We start from the raw sequence: 15,561 nt of genomic DNA, 5'->3' as shown, positions 1-15,561 counted from the left end.
AGTTTTCAGAGACGCTGACGAACCACAGTATCACACCTGCAGCGGTAGGAATACAAAATTTCTGAGAACCAGACTACAGATCGCAGTATAGTTTAGATGAGCATTAAGTTATTTGACTTTTTCCTTATACTGTTAGAAAGCAGCAGTGAAATACAATTCATCTGACTACATAAACATAGGTTAGTAGTTAGCAATGGCTGCGAAGGCTTGTTCTCAATCCAAGGGAGAGGGATGGCAATATCACACCTCCAACAGCTATTAGGTAGGTGGGTTGAATTACACTGGACAACTAGCTTAAGCTAGATGTATAACTTGACTCCAACTCCTCATTCCTCGATCATAAGGTAAACCTACTGTCTCAGAAGTAGAAACCACAAATAATTATTTGTACTCTTTGAAAGTGCTCTTAATTGTTAGACCCAAGTATTACACGCTTCATCTAAGAGGCCTTTCATTTCTGGAATGAACTATACAATATTCCAGTATCCGTATGTGAGAGAGATTACCTAAGAAAACAGTTGATGCCTACGTACAGCACCCTCCCATTACAAGTATTTGATATTCCTCCTACATTTTAACATTTCTGTTTCCTGCACACTTCTGTCTTTAGAAAGCGGTTCAATATTGAATAAGATTGAAGGAACTAAAGATTTAGTAAAGGCACAGGTGGTAATGGTTTCAAGATTTTAATTTGTTCTCTATCCAAGATTATAGAGAATGTCAAGAGATTGTCACTCATTCTTAAAGTCAACTGTACTGACATTTGTTTTAAGACGACTCTTCCGGTAGTAACGTCACTCTCAGCAGGAGCATTTCCAAAGGCTTCATACAGAATACTATTCCTGCAAGCTCCCTAGTTTCATTCCCTAGATCTGGTCAAGATCTGAAGTATGGAACTGTGGGTATCAACGTCAACTGAGTGCTTAAGATTCACTGCTATAACAAGTATTTTGGAAAATGAGTGTGCACATCTACAAAGTTCAGTGTTAAACGACCTCTGCTGGACTCTCTAGAAGTTCCCTGCTTTTTTTTTTTTTTTTTTAAAACTGAGAAGCCCAGAACTGGACACAGTACTCCAGATGTACCTCATGTCACATCCTTCCCATAAGGGAAAGGAAGGGGTGACCCCTCACCAGGGCACAGTAGAGGGGGAGGAGAATCTTCCTCGACCTGCTGCCCACAGTCTCTTAATGCACGTCAGGATATTAATGGCCAAGAGCAACTCTGACAAGAGCACTCTGCTAGCTCATGGTCAACCTGTTGTCCATCAGAACACCCAGGTCCTTCTCTGCTGAGCTGCTTTCCAGCAGTTAACCTGTCCCTTCCAGCTCTTAATCTGTAGTGATGCATGCAGTTATTCCTTCCCAGGTAAAGGACTCTGGGCCTGCCCTTGTTCAATCTCTTAAGGCTCCTCTCCAACGCTCCACACTGCTTTGATGTGGTGAAGAGACTATTTCCAGCAGTTTTGTTACACCAAATGTTGAACACTTCTGAAAAATAAGTAAAATCAGGGTTATTCTGCTCAAAATCTGATAATCTGACACCACGTATTCCTGTAACCTTCATGTTAGAAATCCATATGCCTTACATTTTGCAGAACACAGAATGTAATATTAACATTTTGAACACTTAACAATTCATTAAAAATTTGAGTGGTATGTAATAGCAAATATTATATTACAAGTTATCTAGTTTTGACATGCACATACCAGCAGAAGTTTGGGTTACTAATCATTTTGTAGAGACAGAATGCAACTCTGGATGAATAATAAAAACAAAATACCTTTCTATCAGGTATATATTTAGCTGAAGGCAGGGCAAAGAATCCTCTGTTTTGATATGTATTTCAAATATATAATTATGGTGCATTTGAAGAAAGGTATCCTGATGCATTCTTTGGAAGGCAACAAAGGGAGATGCAGAATTCTCAGATATGACTCTCAAATCTCAATGAATACAATAAATAAGCTAGAAGAAAGGATCTTCTTGCCGTTCCCTCATCTCATTCAATTTTGTTGTTTATGTTCATGTTTTAAAAAAAAAGCAACATCTTATTTATCTTTTATCTGTATTTTAAAAGAACATGGCAGTACAAAACATACAGACTACCACATCTGTGAGCAAAGTAATGAGTATGAAAGTCATTTATAAATGTTGAAGTAAGAGTCTCTTTGGACGCTTCTAATTTACCAGTCTCCTTTCCCACCACAGAGGCTGCTTAAGACTTAAAAAAAAAATAAAAAAAATCGCATAGGGAAGTTTTATCCCGCCTAAACTCCTCAGTTTAAGCAATTACTGTTCTGGAATGCTCAATTTTAAATACCTTAGTAGTACTTCATTTCAGGAGATCCATATGCATATATTTTTATGAGCAGAAAGGTGGGCAAAATGACAAAGACAGAAAACACGGGGAACCCAAAGTGTTTCTGGTCTCTTTGCAAAGAAGCTATATAACTTTTTCCTTACTATCAGAACGAAACAAAAAGACAAAAACAGCTAATAGTAACTTCTGCAGTCAAATCACTTTTCTAGAATATGGATTTCAGGAAAATGATTATGTGCTAAATCAGACTGACTAAGAGCATTCTAATAGCTTGGATCCTTACTGAAGTTGTTGGCTGACTTAGTTCAGAACAGCTCCTGTGGAATTCACCAGTAGGTTTGTCCAGCAAATATGGTCAAAACTTTCTTTTTCTTGCATTTCACTAGACTGCTTGTGCAATTTAGCTGATATACATACCGGTCTTCTTTTATACACTAGGTATATGAAATGTAAGAGGTTGACAACCAAAAACACCGAATTCCAGATCATTATGTCCAAGGCACAACGGTAGAGTGTAGCCCAAATGATGAACAATGCACATCCTGTAAAAAAGGAAATTAACTTTCACTGACCAATAAACACATTCTCTTATAAAATCATCGAGAGCTTGTCCACTGAGTGCAAATACACCCAAAAGTTTTACTACAGTTAGGCTCTGTGGATCAGCACATCCAATGGTACCATGAGCTAAAGACTACAATGCCACCAACAGGCTCTGGGACCAGGCTGACAAATGACTGCAGTCCTGCTGTACAAGGCTACAATACTTGGAGCAACAAGAATTCAAGAAGGGACTGAGAGCAACAGAAAGGTGCAGCCCATGATGGCCTGTTACTAAAAAATCACATAGAGAAAGCAGCTTACAAAACCTGATTACTAGTAGTGCATTAATTAGACAAACAACAGCCTAGAAACGAACGTTCATTATCCGTATCAGAGACATTTATGTCTAACTAGGGAGCTGTACTTGCACAAAAAACTCCTGAAGTCGTACACGGATATTCTGGAAAATGAAAGGGAGGCATCATCGCTGTATTTTGACAAAGTCACAGCAGGAACTAGAATCCTCTGGTGTGACATCAAAGAGAAATTTTCAAATGCTTACTCTTTTTCAGATACTTTACTTTGAATAATGACAATTGTTTTACAAGATAAGGCATGCTTAATGATTGGGGATGTTATTTTTAGCCTACAAAGACAGTACTTAACAGATGATAGGTTATGCATCAGTGAGTCCCTTGCAGTTAAATGTGAAACAACTGGACAAATTCAGCCACATCCAATAGAGGTGGCTGTAGAGGTAATAGATATATTTTCCCTTAATGTTCATGCAGAAGAAAAGGGATCAGATATGCAATTAAATTTCCTTTCCCCCTTTTTTTTTTTTCCCTGAAGGTAATGCTGAATATGAACTCAATATTCTGTATGGGTGTCTAGCCAGGCAGCACGTACATATGGATCAGAAAAATCAACATGTGATGGCTCTTGATCAGCTGCTAAATTAGACCAGGAAGAAATGAGGACACTAAGCCTGGAGGAGTGACATTGTGGAGCAGCAGAGGACAAATATCCATAGGGACCAGATCTTCTGCTGCCCACGAAGTAAATCTGCTTCCAGCTGCCACCTCATCTTGACAAATTTTTTACTCTGTATCTGCTCAAAATGCAAGAAGGCCCACGGTCCAAAGCCCTCCAAAGAAAACCTTACCTATTATAGATTTACTAAGCCAGTGTGGCAGCCAATGCATAGTCCCAGGATTTACTTGAAGCCTAAAATTAGGGTCTTTAGGATCCAAGGATTTGTCTACAATTTGTAATTCAATTAATTTTAAGCATCTAGAGAAGTTTAAAGTAAATGGGGCACACCTGTTTTTAAGTCAACATCTACATAGTTTTGAAGTTGTAAACTGCATCTCTGTGAAATTTTAAGACAAATAACCATTCCGGAAAATATCTGTCCAGGTCAGAATGGTCTTCGCCTTCACCAAAAACAACTTCAGCAGAACACAGCATACATGGATACATGCTGGAATTTCACTGTGATCTAGAGATGCCCCTGTAACGCTCCCTGTTTCCGCCACAGGCAGGGTGCAAACCTCTTCAGAACAAGTCACCTACCTATGGTGAGCAAACCTCGCAGAAAAATCATATGAAGGTTCAGAGTCGTTGGAATAACCAGGCCAGCTGCAAAACAAATATTTGCCACATGGAAAACAAGATGATGGATCTCCTTCCAGTTTTCACATGCAGTCTCGTTGAAAGGCACAGAGGTGGTATTTTTTAAGTCTGGAATAATGCCTAGTGGAGTAACAGTGAGTGGGCTGACTGCTGTAGTGTTCATCTTGAAGAATCCTGCAAAGACAAGACAAAAAAAAAAACAAAACAACACAACCCACACGCATTAAACTGAAATGCTCACAGAAAAATGCTTTTGAAGGGCAAGCTAAACCTCATAGTTCACTAACACTTTACTCTCTCTTTTTCACCTAAGTGTTAAGCTTGAAGAATGGTCTATTTCAAATTTTGGAAGGCATGCATAAACAACATTGTTTCAACACTAGCTACTGTAACTCACATTGCTCAGCAAAACATCCAGAGTATTCCTCCTTGTCCTACACAAATAAGAATCACCTTTTTGGACTCGCATTTACTGAATGGCCCCACGATCCCAGACAAAGTCAATAGATCACTAGGGGGAAATTAACTTGCAGAAGAATTGTAAGCAAAACAGGCTTCTGTAGTGTAAGGCTTCCTTACAACACACAGAACCCTCCTTCTAAATAAGGACTGGTGGGTCCTAAAGGAGGAACAACACTGTATCCTTGATTTAAAAAAAGCCAACACACCACATAAAGTGAAAAACAGCCGCAACATCTGGCTTTCCTGAAGGATCATTTGGGGTCTCCTAAGCAACATATTATTTAACATTAATTAACCAGAGAATGCAAAAAACAAACAAACAAAAAAAGACAAAACCACCACCAGCCCAACAAATTACTTCTGAGAACAGTAAATAAATGTTATGGTTTCTCATCCCATTAACGAGCTACCAGAGCAGAAGGGGAGACACCAGGCTGGTGAGTTATGACAAAGTCCTTCATGGAAACCACTTGGTCTGCCTCTAAGAAGCCTTGCAGGACTTTTTGTAGAACTCCAAAAGAAAATGAGAGAATTAAAAAACTATGATTCCTAACCTAAAAATAAATAAATAAATGCCTATATATTTTGCACTAAACAGCTCTTCAACACTTAATGTTGCTTCAGTGCCATCCACTCTAATACTTCCCGCAACCAACTTGCGTGCAAAGCTTAAGCAAGCTAGGCAATGTCTGAAAATAATGAGTCTCTTCAGCCCCTTTTTAATGCAGTGGGGAGAAAGACATCAGGAAGGAAAATTCAACCCTCTCATAGTTCTTACAGCTGTCAGTTGCCCGGAGTGTGTCACAGATAAGGCAAGCTGCAGAACCCACAAAGGCATTTAGCAGGATCAAATATTGCAAGGACATGGTGTACACTGTCCCTGCAGTGAAATGGTTTTCAAAGAAAAAATATCTAATTCTTACAAAAAAAACCAAAAACAAAACAATACCAACAACCAAAAAACACCACAGTTCTCTTTCTTAAGAGCTCATCTTCTTCCCTTGATTCCTGCATCAGTTACCCACAAAGGCATGAAGAAGCTTCACGCTGAGTTGCTACCAATCATCAGGATGTAACGTTTTCCAGTGCATACAAGAGAACAGAGAATGTCCTGCTCTCCTAAGGCTTGGCTGGAATACCTCATGTGTTTGAAGACTCATGGCCCATGACAGTCACTCTGCCCTTGCCAATCACAGGTTCCAGTCTCATGATCCAGATTGGGTATGAGGAAAAGGTTCTTCACTAGAGGGTGGTCGGATGCTGACACAGGCTGCCCAGGGCAGCAGTCATGGCCCCAAGCCGCCAGAGCTCAAGACGCGTCTGCACAACGCTCTCAGTCATATGGTCTGATTTTTGGATGGTCCTGCATAGAGCCGGCAGTTGGGTGGCTACCTTCCTACTTGGGATAGTCTATGATTCCATGACCCTGAGGCCACAAAGCAGCACAACAGGAGGGTTTCTCTAGCGTGCACTGACCAAGCCACTGGACATCTTTGCCAGTAGAGCACCCACAGCCATAACAAGGGGATGTTCAGTGCTTTTGAGCACCTGTACCATCTACTTAGCTGCCTAAATTTCAACCTAGGAAGCTAGATCTAGACACATCCATCTTTTATAAGCTTTAACACCTTGAAGTCTCCACATGATTACGTTTAGTACTGCAGCACCCTTGCCATACTGGAAAAAGCTGGAAAGTTTCTTGGCCCAGAAGTGCTGCCCACAGGTAATGCCAGGAAGTCAACAGTCAGAACTCTGATTTTTACATCCAATTCTTTAGTCTTCACCACCAATGCTGTCACACTGCAGCATGAGCTAGAAATGTGCTGTTCAACAGATGAACCTCAGAGAACGAAAGTTTCATTTTAGAAGTGCAGAATCAGCCCTTTACAGCTTTGATGTAGGGCTATCTTCCCTAAGAATTGGTACAGCACAAGACTTCGTATTAACATCAAAGATAAAAGCACAAACAACATCAAACCACACTGGAGAAAAAGGTGGAAGTAGTATCAATTGAAACACAAGCGTTATAGCACAAAGTTTTGTAGTACAAGACAATTAAAAGAATCTTTTTTAATTGCCAAGCAATTTCTCTTTCATACAGGTTTAGATATACTGAGGTGAGAGTGTATCCAGGTGACTGAAGGCTCAAGCCAGATGGCGGTCCTGAGAAAAAGGAACAGCTTAACACTGAACAAACTCAGTGGCATCGAAATACTAAATCTATTAGAAATTACTACAGATAACAAGAAAGCCTAATGAACTTTTCTTGTGTGCATGACATTCGTAAAGAGTTACAGTAATACATTCTCAGAACACAACGGAACACCCCAGGTGAGTTTCCCGTTGCATTTTCCTGTGCTCAGAACATCCTTATGCATGGCCAGACTTTTGAAATCCATTCCTAAAGGTCCCCCAAACCTCAGACGCCTTCAAAAAGGGATTTAGAGAAGTTGTGCAGCGGGTTTGTCGAGCTGATATGGGACACGTGTAGCAGCCAGCTCTCACCGTGCACTTCCTAGAGGACGCTCGTTCGAGGCACCATTTTCCTTTCCATAACAAAGTAGGAGTGAATGGAAAAGCGGTGTAAGAAATGCTTCATTTCAATACGCTCTCTGGGGCAAGTTCACTTCTGCTAAACGTCAGCAACTACAGAAATTACTCTTCCTCAGCACCTTCTTCCAGCCAAATTTAGCCGTATTTTCTTTCTGCGCAGCGAACAAGAACACGCACCTGCGAGGAGCACCCTCCCGTAGCCTCACAGCCACGGCAGCCCGCTGCTCGCACCGCACCGCAGCCGCGCTGCCCGCCCCGCCCGCAGAGGCACGGCACAGCCCCGCTAGATGCGGACGCAGCTACCGCCTGCAGCCCCGCTTTCTACCAACGCCTCCAAGCTTTGTTTTAGCCCAAAGCGCGCGTACACCAACATATAAACGAATAACAAAGCAAGCAACCCGCTCTTCGGACCGCTTTTAAGATTAACGAGCCCCAAACACTGCGTCCTCCCTGCCCGCCCCGGGGCATACGCCGCACCTCGCCCCGCTGCCACCGAGAGCGGCGGCACCGCGCCGTCCCGAGCCGCGTTCCGCCGCCCCCGGCCCCTCACCTGTCCCCGTGCCCCCTGCCGGGCGCCCTCAGCAAAGTTACCCGGGCGGATGGACGGGATGAGCACACCGCTCCTCGCGGCTCCCAGCGCCGGCAACCCCCACCCACCTCGCGTCCCGCCACGGCCCCCCGCCGCCGCTGTGACTAAAATAGGCAGCAGCCGCCGGCGGGCTGCGGGAGGCGCCAGCCCGGGGCCAGCAGCGAGCGGCCGCAGCGCGCAGGCGCCTTCCGCCCGCCCCGGGGGGCTGCGGGGCTGCCCGGCCCGGCCCGGCCCGGCCGCGGGGATCCCCTCGGGGGGCGCGGCCGTGTGAAGCTGCGGCGCTGAGCTGTGTTTTGCTGTCTGATGTCCGCGGGACTAAGGCAGAGGGGTGGCCATGTTCCCTGTGGGGCGAGCCCTGACTGAGCTCAGGCAGTGCGCCTGGCTTTTGGGTGGTTAAAATTAGAAGCACCGAATTCCCCCCTAAAGAAGTGGCAAGCAACGTTTCCCCTACATGGCGAACCATGGAGTCAACAATGGCCTTTGTAAAACCTCGCCTCGACTTGGCACTTGCCGAGGCTGCTGTGTCACCCACAGAGCGTCCCAGAAACGCCAGCAGCATAAACCCTGCAGCCCCCACAGGCCACAGGTGCTGTGCCCACTCCCGGGGTGCTGAGGGACCCCTCATGCTCCCACTTGTCGCTCCCAAGCTGCTGGCGTGCACCATCCCGCCACGGGGGCACGCTCACAGCCTGGGGCAGCCTGGCAGCAGAGCTGTTTGTCCAAAATGCAACATGAATTGTTGTGAAGGTCTTCACCGCGGCTGTGCTTCCTTTTGTGAAGACCTGAGGAGCTGGGTTCACCTCCTGTCGATGCTGATACAGCACAACTTCACTGAATCCTGCAAACATAAATTAACCTGACAGAAGCCAGACATGAGAACTGTTTGCTGTACGTTTATTTATGAAGGGGCTGACTCCACACAGAGAGATCAATGTTAGAGAACCGTGTTGATGCATGTTGTTTGCAGAGCCGTTTGTCAGTGCAGGTTTTCCCTCCATTGTGTTTCTTTCTTCGCTATCTAAGCCTTGGTAGTTCCTGTGCTTTCATCAATTACCTACTTATTTTCCAGAGGCATGGGCCACCACAGGAAATGTCATCGAGGCTGCAGGTCACCTCATTTTGCCCCTTAGAATCACAGGATCATTAAGGTTGGAAAAGACTACTAAAATCATTTAGTCCAGCCATCAGCCCATCCCCACCATGCCCACTGACCGTATCTCTTAGTGCCACATCTACCCTTTTCTTGAACACCTCCAGGGACGGTGACTCCACCACCTCCCTGGGCAGCCTGTGGCAATGCCTCACCACTCTTTCCGAGAATAAATTTTTCCAAGTGTCTCCACTGCTGTGCTCTGTGCTCCTCACAGCCTAACTCTTGGTGCTGGGCCCTGATAAGCACTGTGGGGCAGCAAGAGGCTGTGCTGAGCAGCTGCCACGTAGCTCCTCGTCACACTTGAAGTGTTCTTCCCCTTCCCAGAGAGCGTCACTGATTCCATGGCCTTTTTTAGGCAAAGTTTTCACTGAAGAGGGAACAACAGCTATGTGTACCTCACTGCTGCACCCTGGGTCCCAGATGTGCCAGCCTGATGTGTCTATTTTGAGACAATGCTTTATCAAATGCTTCCATTTATAGCTTCAGGAAGTTTCCTCAGCATCTGCAAGCCAAAAGATGCCTTCTCTCTACCAGTCTTTTAAATCACAGCATCACAGGATGGCTGAGGCTGGTGGGACCTCTGGACCCATCCGGCCCAACCCCAGCTCCAGCAGAGTGCCCAGGCTCACGTCCAGGTGGCTTCTGAAGATGTCAGGAGGAGACTCCACAGCCTCTGGGCAGCCTGTGCCACAATGCTCCATCACCTGCTCAGCACAGCAGTGCTGCCTGGTGCTCAGAGGGATTTCTGTAGATATATACATGTGTATGGGCTGCTCACAAGCACAATTTCTGCACCAGTTGGCCACAGAGCCTGCTGTGCTGGCTAAATCACGTGATGACCAAAAAAAAAATAGGAGAGCTGCTATAAAACCCCCCTGGCATGTCACAAGGCCGGGTCACTGCACACCTGTCACCACAGCCTGTTAAGGGCAGTGTAGGGAGCCCAGCCCAAAGGAGTCTGCTTGTTTCTGAAGATTGAGGGATGAGGGGGGAGTGCCAGTATTTCTTTATTATTATTGGTAAGTTTTTACAATTTTATTTCAAGACAAAATAAAAAGAGCTAGATGAGAAATGTTTAACATGTCTAGAAAGGCGGAGAGAACTCCAACTAACTAACTAAATAAATAAATACATAATAATTAAATAGTCATGGAAGGAGGAAAAAGAGGAACTGGGGGGAGGCAGGAGATAAGCCTGCAGCATTACTTAAACAAGTGACAGGAAAAGCATGTAGGATTTGAGAGTGAAAACTGCACACTCTGTGGGGAAAAAAAAGGCAAATAGATGAGCTCAGAAGAACTGGGAGTGGGCACAAGGCAGCTTTTTTTAAGTTAAATTTCTCTTTGCAAAACAAAAACCAACGCAAAGAGAGGAGGACAAAGGTGGGAAGAAAATCAATAATCCAGTGAAGGGGAAGATCACTCATACCCGGGAAGAAAGTAAGCTGAAATAAATGCTAGGAACAAAGTATCAAGAGCAAAAAGCAAAGCAGGAACGCACAAGTTCGGTCCAAATGCACAGAGCAGGTTGCCGTTGCCCAAATGTCAAGCAGGAATTTTTGATGCACTTGCTCAGAGTAATTCTACACCAGGAGATTGTAAACACCCAATTTCTCGACTGCGTTAGCTGCTTCCTTGGCCGTGACAGTACAGGCAGCATGGAACAGCTGTAGAGGAGGGGCTGCTCCACATCGACTGAGCTCATCTGCTGCACTGCTGTGGATCCAGAAGCTGGACTTAAATCCTGCAGCTTATAGACAGCTGCAGAAACGCGTGCCCATCTGTGACAGCACTGCTGCTTGCTGCTGTTGAGCAATCTTTGAGAGGAAAAGCAAACAGAGTTACATACAGTCCTCTGATTTCAATGAATAAATAAGACCACTCTTCTGAGCAATGTTTATTGTATTTCCTTGTTCTGTAAAGAAAAAAGCAACAAACCAACCTCTATCGTATAGGGTTAAAAACAGGGATACATACTGCAACAGACAGATATTTACGTGATTATTACTTCTGCAGGTAATATTGGCTTAAGTACACATGCTGCTGTATAAGGCAGTTTCAGAACTAAAACAGCAATGACTACGGTAATGAGAAAAGCAGGAATATTTTGTAAAACCAAAAAGCAGAACAAAAATGTTTTATATAGCAGATCTGATTTCAGAACATTAGCATGTAATTTCTTCCTGCTAGTAACTACTCATTAATTGTTTAAAATATGGACATACATACTGAAAGAACACGGTGTGATTTGCAAAAGACAACAGAGACCCAGTGAACATCAGAGCACGGAGCTGTACGGCTGTCAAGAAGTGCTCCCATCCACTTCACACAAGAGAGCTGCTTACAGAAGTCACCTGGGAGAGCCCTACCTTTCTGCCAACAAAAACAGGACACTTTTGCCTCATATTCAAAATAAGTATTCAAAATATTTTTTTTCTAAGCTAAATCTCATAGTAAAATAGAATATCTGCTACAACTACAAATTTTAAAGCTTTTAACATGAATTGAAATGGACCAATCTGAGTACAGATTTCCAGCCCAGGAGCTATTTTATACCAATTGCTGACACCAATACTCATATATCCTATCAGATGTGGACTGGATTGCTTCACTTTTTTAGGGGATAAGTCATTTTGCATTTACCACAGTGTTTGAGAATGTACATGGGCAGATATGGAGAGTACCTAATGGGCTTTAAGGCCACACCATAGCTCACCTGCCCACATCCTGCTCATGGAGCCCCACAAGCCCATATCCAGTGCTGAGTATCTGGATTTTCCTGTGTGTTACTTACTAACACCTACAGAACTCTGGCACCAGGCAGCTCTCTGCCTACCCAGCATCACAGAGCCCGCTCCCTTCTCAGTGGTGAGCACCCAGATGTGTCCTTTCAGAGCACTGACCTGCTGCACTGCTCTTGCAGCAGGAAGATGGAGGATGTGATGGTGCTGCCCACTTCCATGCAGTCATGCAGCTGGCACTTAGAGCACTTAGCCATGAACAGGATTTCCGGCTTCAGCATCTTGCTCAGCCTAAGGGACCTTTACGCCTTTCTTCTGGAAAACTACCACATCCCCCAGGCTTTACATGAGTTTGGGTGAGAATTACTGGTGGATACAATGAAAACTAAAGAGATTCATGGCTAAAATAGTTATTTACCACCACTGTTTCATTGTGCTTGTTTATTTATATGACATCAGTGTCTGCGTTCTCAATCATCTGCAAAAACCCCCCTGATCTGGGGAAATATTGCTATCCCCACAAGACACCAAAGATCCCTTTAATTAGGAGCTGTGGTGGATGGGACAATGTCTGGGAATCCACAACAGAACAGCTGCTCTAAAGTCCTTCTGCTCCCAGGAGGTTTTGGGAACACACCACCTTCTCCCCAGTTGATGGCAATGTCTAACAGCACTCGTGGCTTGCAGAATGATGATTTGGGTGAAACCCCCCCGCTGCAGAACCACCTGCAAAGCTACTCAGTGAAGGGCTTTGCCAGTTGTCATGGTAGTTGTGACCCTGAACCCTGCAGACCTGTCCCCACGCAGTGCTCCCTGCAGTTCCATCTGGTCCCCAGGAGCAGCCAGCTCCTGGTGGTGCCTCACTCTTACACAGCAGTGAGGACATATGGAGCTCCACCTGCACATCTTGATGCACTGGGAGGTATTTCCATGCTGAGCTCAGTTAACTCTTTTGGCTCACACAGAACACAAGATGCAGACTGTAAACAGTGAAATACGATGTGAGTTAGCAAACAGTTCTTCAGCACCTCTATGTTTTGATTTGTGGTATTAATAATCTGAATTATTAAGAACTATTTGCTAACTCACTTTGCTATTTTAATGCACAATATGCTCAAAGCTGTAATCCAGGCCATTAATACCACAGCATTCAAGCACTGCTCAGCCACCTTTCTCTTTTTTCAGCCATTTACTTCTGACTACGTCAACACCACATCTGCTGACCCACAAAAATCTACCAGAAAGAAAAGTTAACGTGATTTGGACAAACAGAAAACAAATGGGTGTGTTCCCTTGGGAAACCTGAACTTATTATCTATTTATGTGCATTAATGTAAGATCAGTATGTATTTTCAAGAGAGATTAACAAACAAGCTTAATAGGGTATTTACTTTGTTGTATTGTAAAAAAAATCCAGTAATGCAGTAACACTATGGGGCAGACAAATATGCACCCTGTTATCAGAGGGATAGAGAGAAAGGAAAATATTTAATCTGCTAATGTGGATTCAGCAAATAGATGTTCATTTCTTTTTGTCTATTCAAACAGTTTGCTTCTATCCAATTAGCTTATGGATTCTTTTAACTTTTAACAGATGGATTGCAAGATCTGTTTATGTGAGTACTACATTGTATTTTAATTTGCCATGTATGTGGAGTCAAAATATGGATTATATTTATCATTTGCAATAATTGAATACTGAGCACTTTTTTTTTTTTTTTTTTTTTGCTGGCAATGTTTCATCAACATATTTAATTATTGCAAGCTTATGTCTTTTTAGAGGTCTGATGAAACGATGACTTCACCCAAGCCTGCATCCAGCTTTCCCAGCATTATCCTAGCAGAGGTCATACACAGGTGTATAGTTTAAAACAATTATTTGCATTACTGAGTTTCCTTTGATCACTCTCCCATGTCTGCAAGGCAATTAATTCTTGAAAACTTAGGACTGGGCTGGCCCTCCTCAGCCTTCAGTCCAGCCTCTTCTATCACAGGCAACCACATCAAATATTCTTTTTCACTAAGGACATTCAATTTACCTTGCATAGCATATTAGTTATAAAGGTACACAGAGATACATTCTCTTCTGGTGTTGTGTTGAGTGTTGCATCCTGGAGTAAAAGCATCCCTCAGAATCTGTTCCCTGCACTTACACTACTGCTCATTAAGCAAGCAGTTCCCAATGAACTGCAGGGTCAGTCTCAGGGTCACTCCCATGGTTCTTTAAGGCATTTATCAGATGTGCACTGCTCTGCCAAAGGACTGCAGTCAACCACCCCCAGAGCCCCCAGATAGGGAAGACCTGCTTTGAAGATCTCATGCTAACAACCAACAAACCCTCTCCTGGATAAGACCTCTATAAAGCTGAGTGGAACTCTTTTTTTTTTTTTTTGGCTCTTCTGACTGTCCTCACTTACGTAGTTTTTTGGCATGTGCAGTAATATGAAATTTGAATCCTTCTGCAGGCTGGAAGGGTGATTCCAGCATGATGTTCTGTGAACAGATGCAGATGAATAAGCAAACAACCATGTGCACCAGATTCTGCTGCTCTTACCTGTAAATGCATACAACTATAGACATGGCCTTGCAGTAGATTACGGAACTGTTCAAAACATAAAACGTGAGTAAAGTCTGCTGAGCAAGAAGAGGATTCATGATAGCATCCTCAGTTCACAAAGCAGTATTAAGGCAATTATCCTTTCACTTAAACCAATTCTTAAGGGGCTGGATCCCCTCCCGAAGCTATTCCTGAGTAATAACATAGGCACAACCTGGATAATGCTCAAGGCAGAGCTTCATCATGCTCCAGATGTTCACTAACCTATAAATCAGAACTGGGCGCATATGACATCACAAAAGATTGTATTATTTCACTGACATCAGTATGACTACTTCTTTACTTAGGGTAAATTATGCAGATCTCCCAAAATATAATTTTATGAATCACATACCAGAGAGTATTCTACAGTACATTTTAGGAGCACTGTCAAGACTCAAAAAACAGGGGTGGAGAAGGCTTGGTGTCTCACTCCCAGTCCTTTTGTGTATATGTATTTTATTGTAGATATATGCCCTGAATTCTACAGTCAAAATGTTCTGCTAGTCATGACTCAAACAGATGCTCAAAAACGGGAAATGATTTTTAGAAGGTGACTCAAAGCCCCAAAAGCATAGTATCAAAAGACAAACAAGACCATTTATTCAGATATTCAGATATTGACTCAGCCATATCCTAGTAGAGATTACTGATGGTAACTGATTCAACCAAAGCATCACAAACGGCTGTGGTTGGAAAAATGACTGACACTACCGCACACGCTAGTCACAAAGAAGAAAAAAATACCCAAGTATGTAAAGGAGCACCTATCACTGCAGAACAGGTCTCTCTCTAAGCAGTGTGCTATAGCTTAAACAGAATATATATGCTTGATACAGAAATGGGTGGACGTGACTCCTTGGTTTTATTTTAAAGATGATCATGCTGGCCCTATTTAAGGCAAGTTTTCTATTAGATATATATGGGACGAGTCCATATATTCAAGAATACTGAGAAGAGCACTAAG

The 15,561-nt window shown here is 43.5% G+C and overlaps 1 protein-coding gene across 1 annotated transcript in view; it reads right to left on the bottom strand.

The window, feature by feature from the left end:
- Positions 1-15,561, bottom strand: part of BVES (blood vessel epicardial substance) — a 48,494-nt gene that overhangs the window by 17,572 nt on the left and 15,361 nt on the right. The window contains 2 exon segments of the mRNA XM_021390841.1: positions 2,741-2,865; positions 4,442-4,675. Coding sequence (XP_021246516.1) covers positions 2,741-2,865; positions 4,442-4,675 — 359 coding nt within the window.

The sequence above is a fragment of the Numida meleagris genome, chromosome 3 (genome assembly GCF_002078875.1).
Source record: "Numida meleagris isolate 19003 breed g44 Domestic line chromosome 3, NumMel1.0, whole genome shotgun sequence".
NCBI lineage: Eukaryota > Metazoa > Chordata > Aves > Galliformes > Numididae > Numida > Numida meleagris.
Note: the sequence above shows the minus strand (reverse complement) of the source record. Positions and strands in the feature narration are given on the sequence as shown.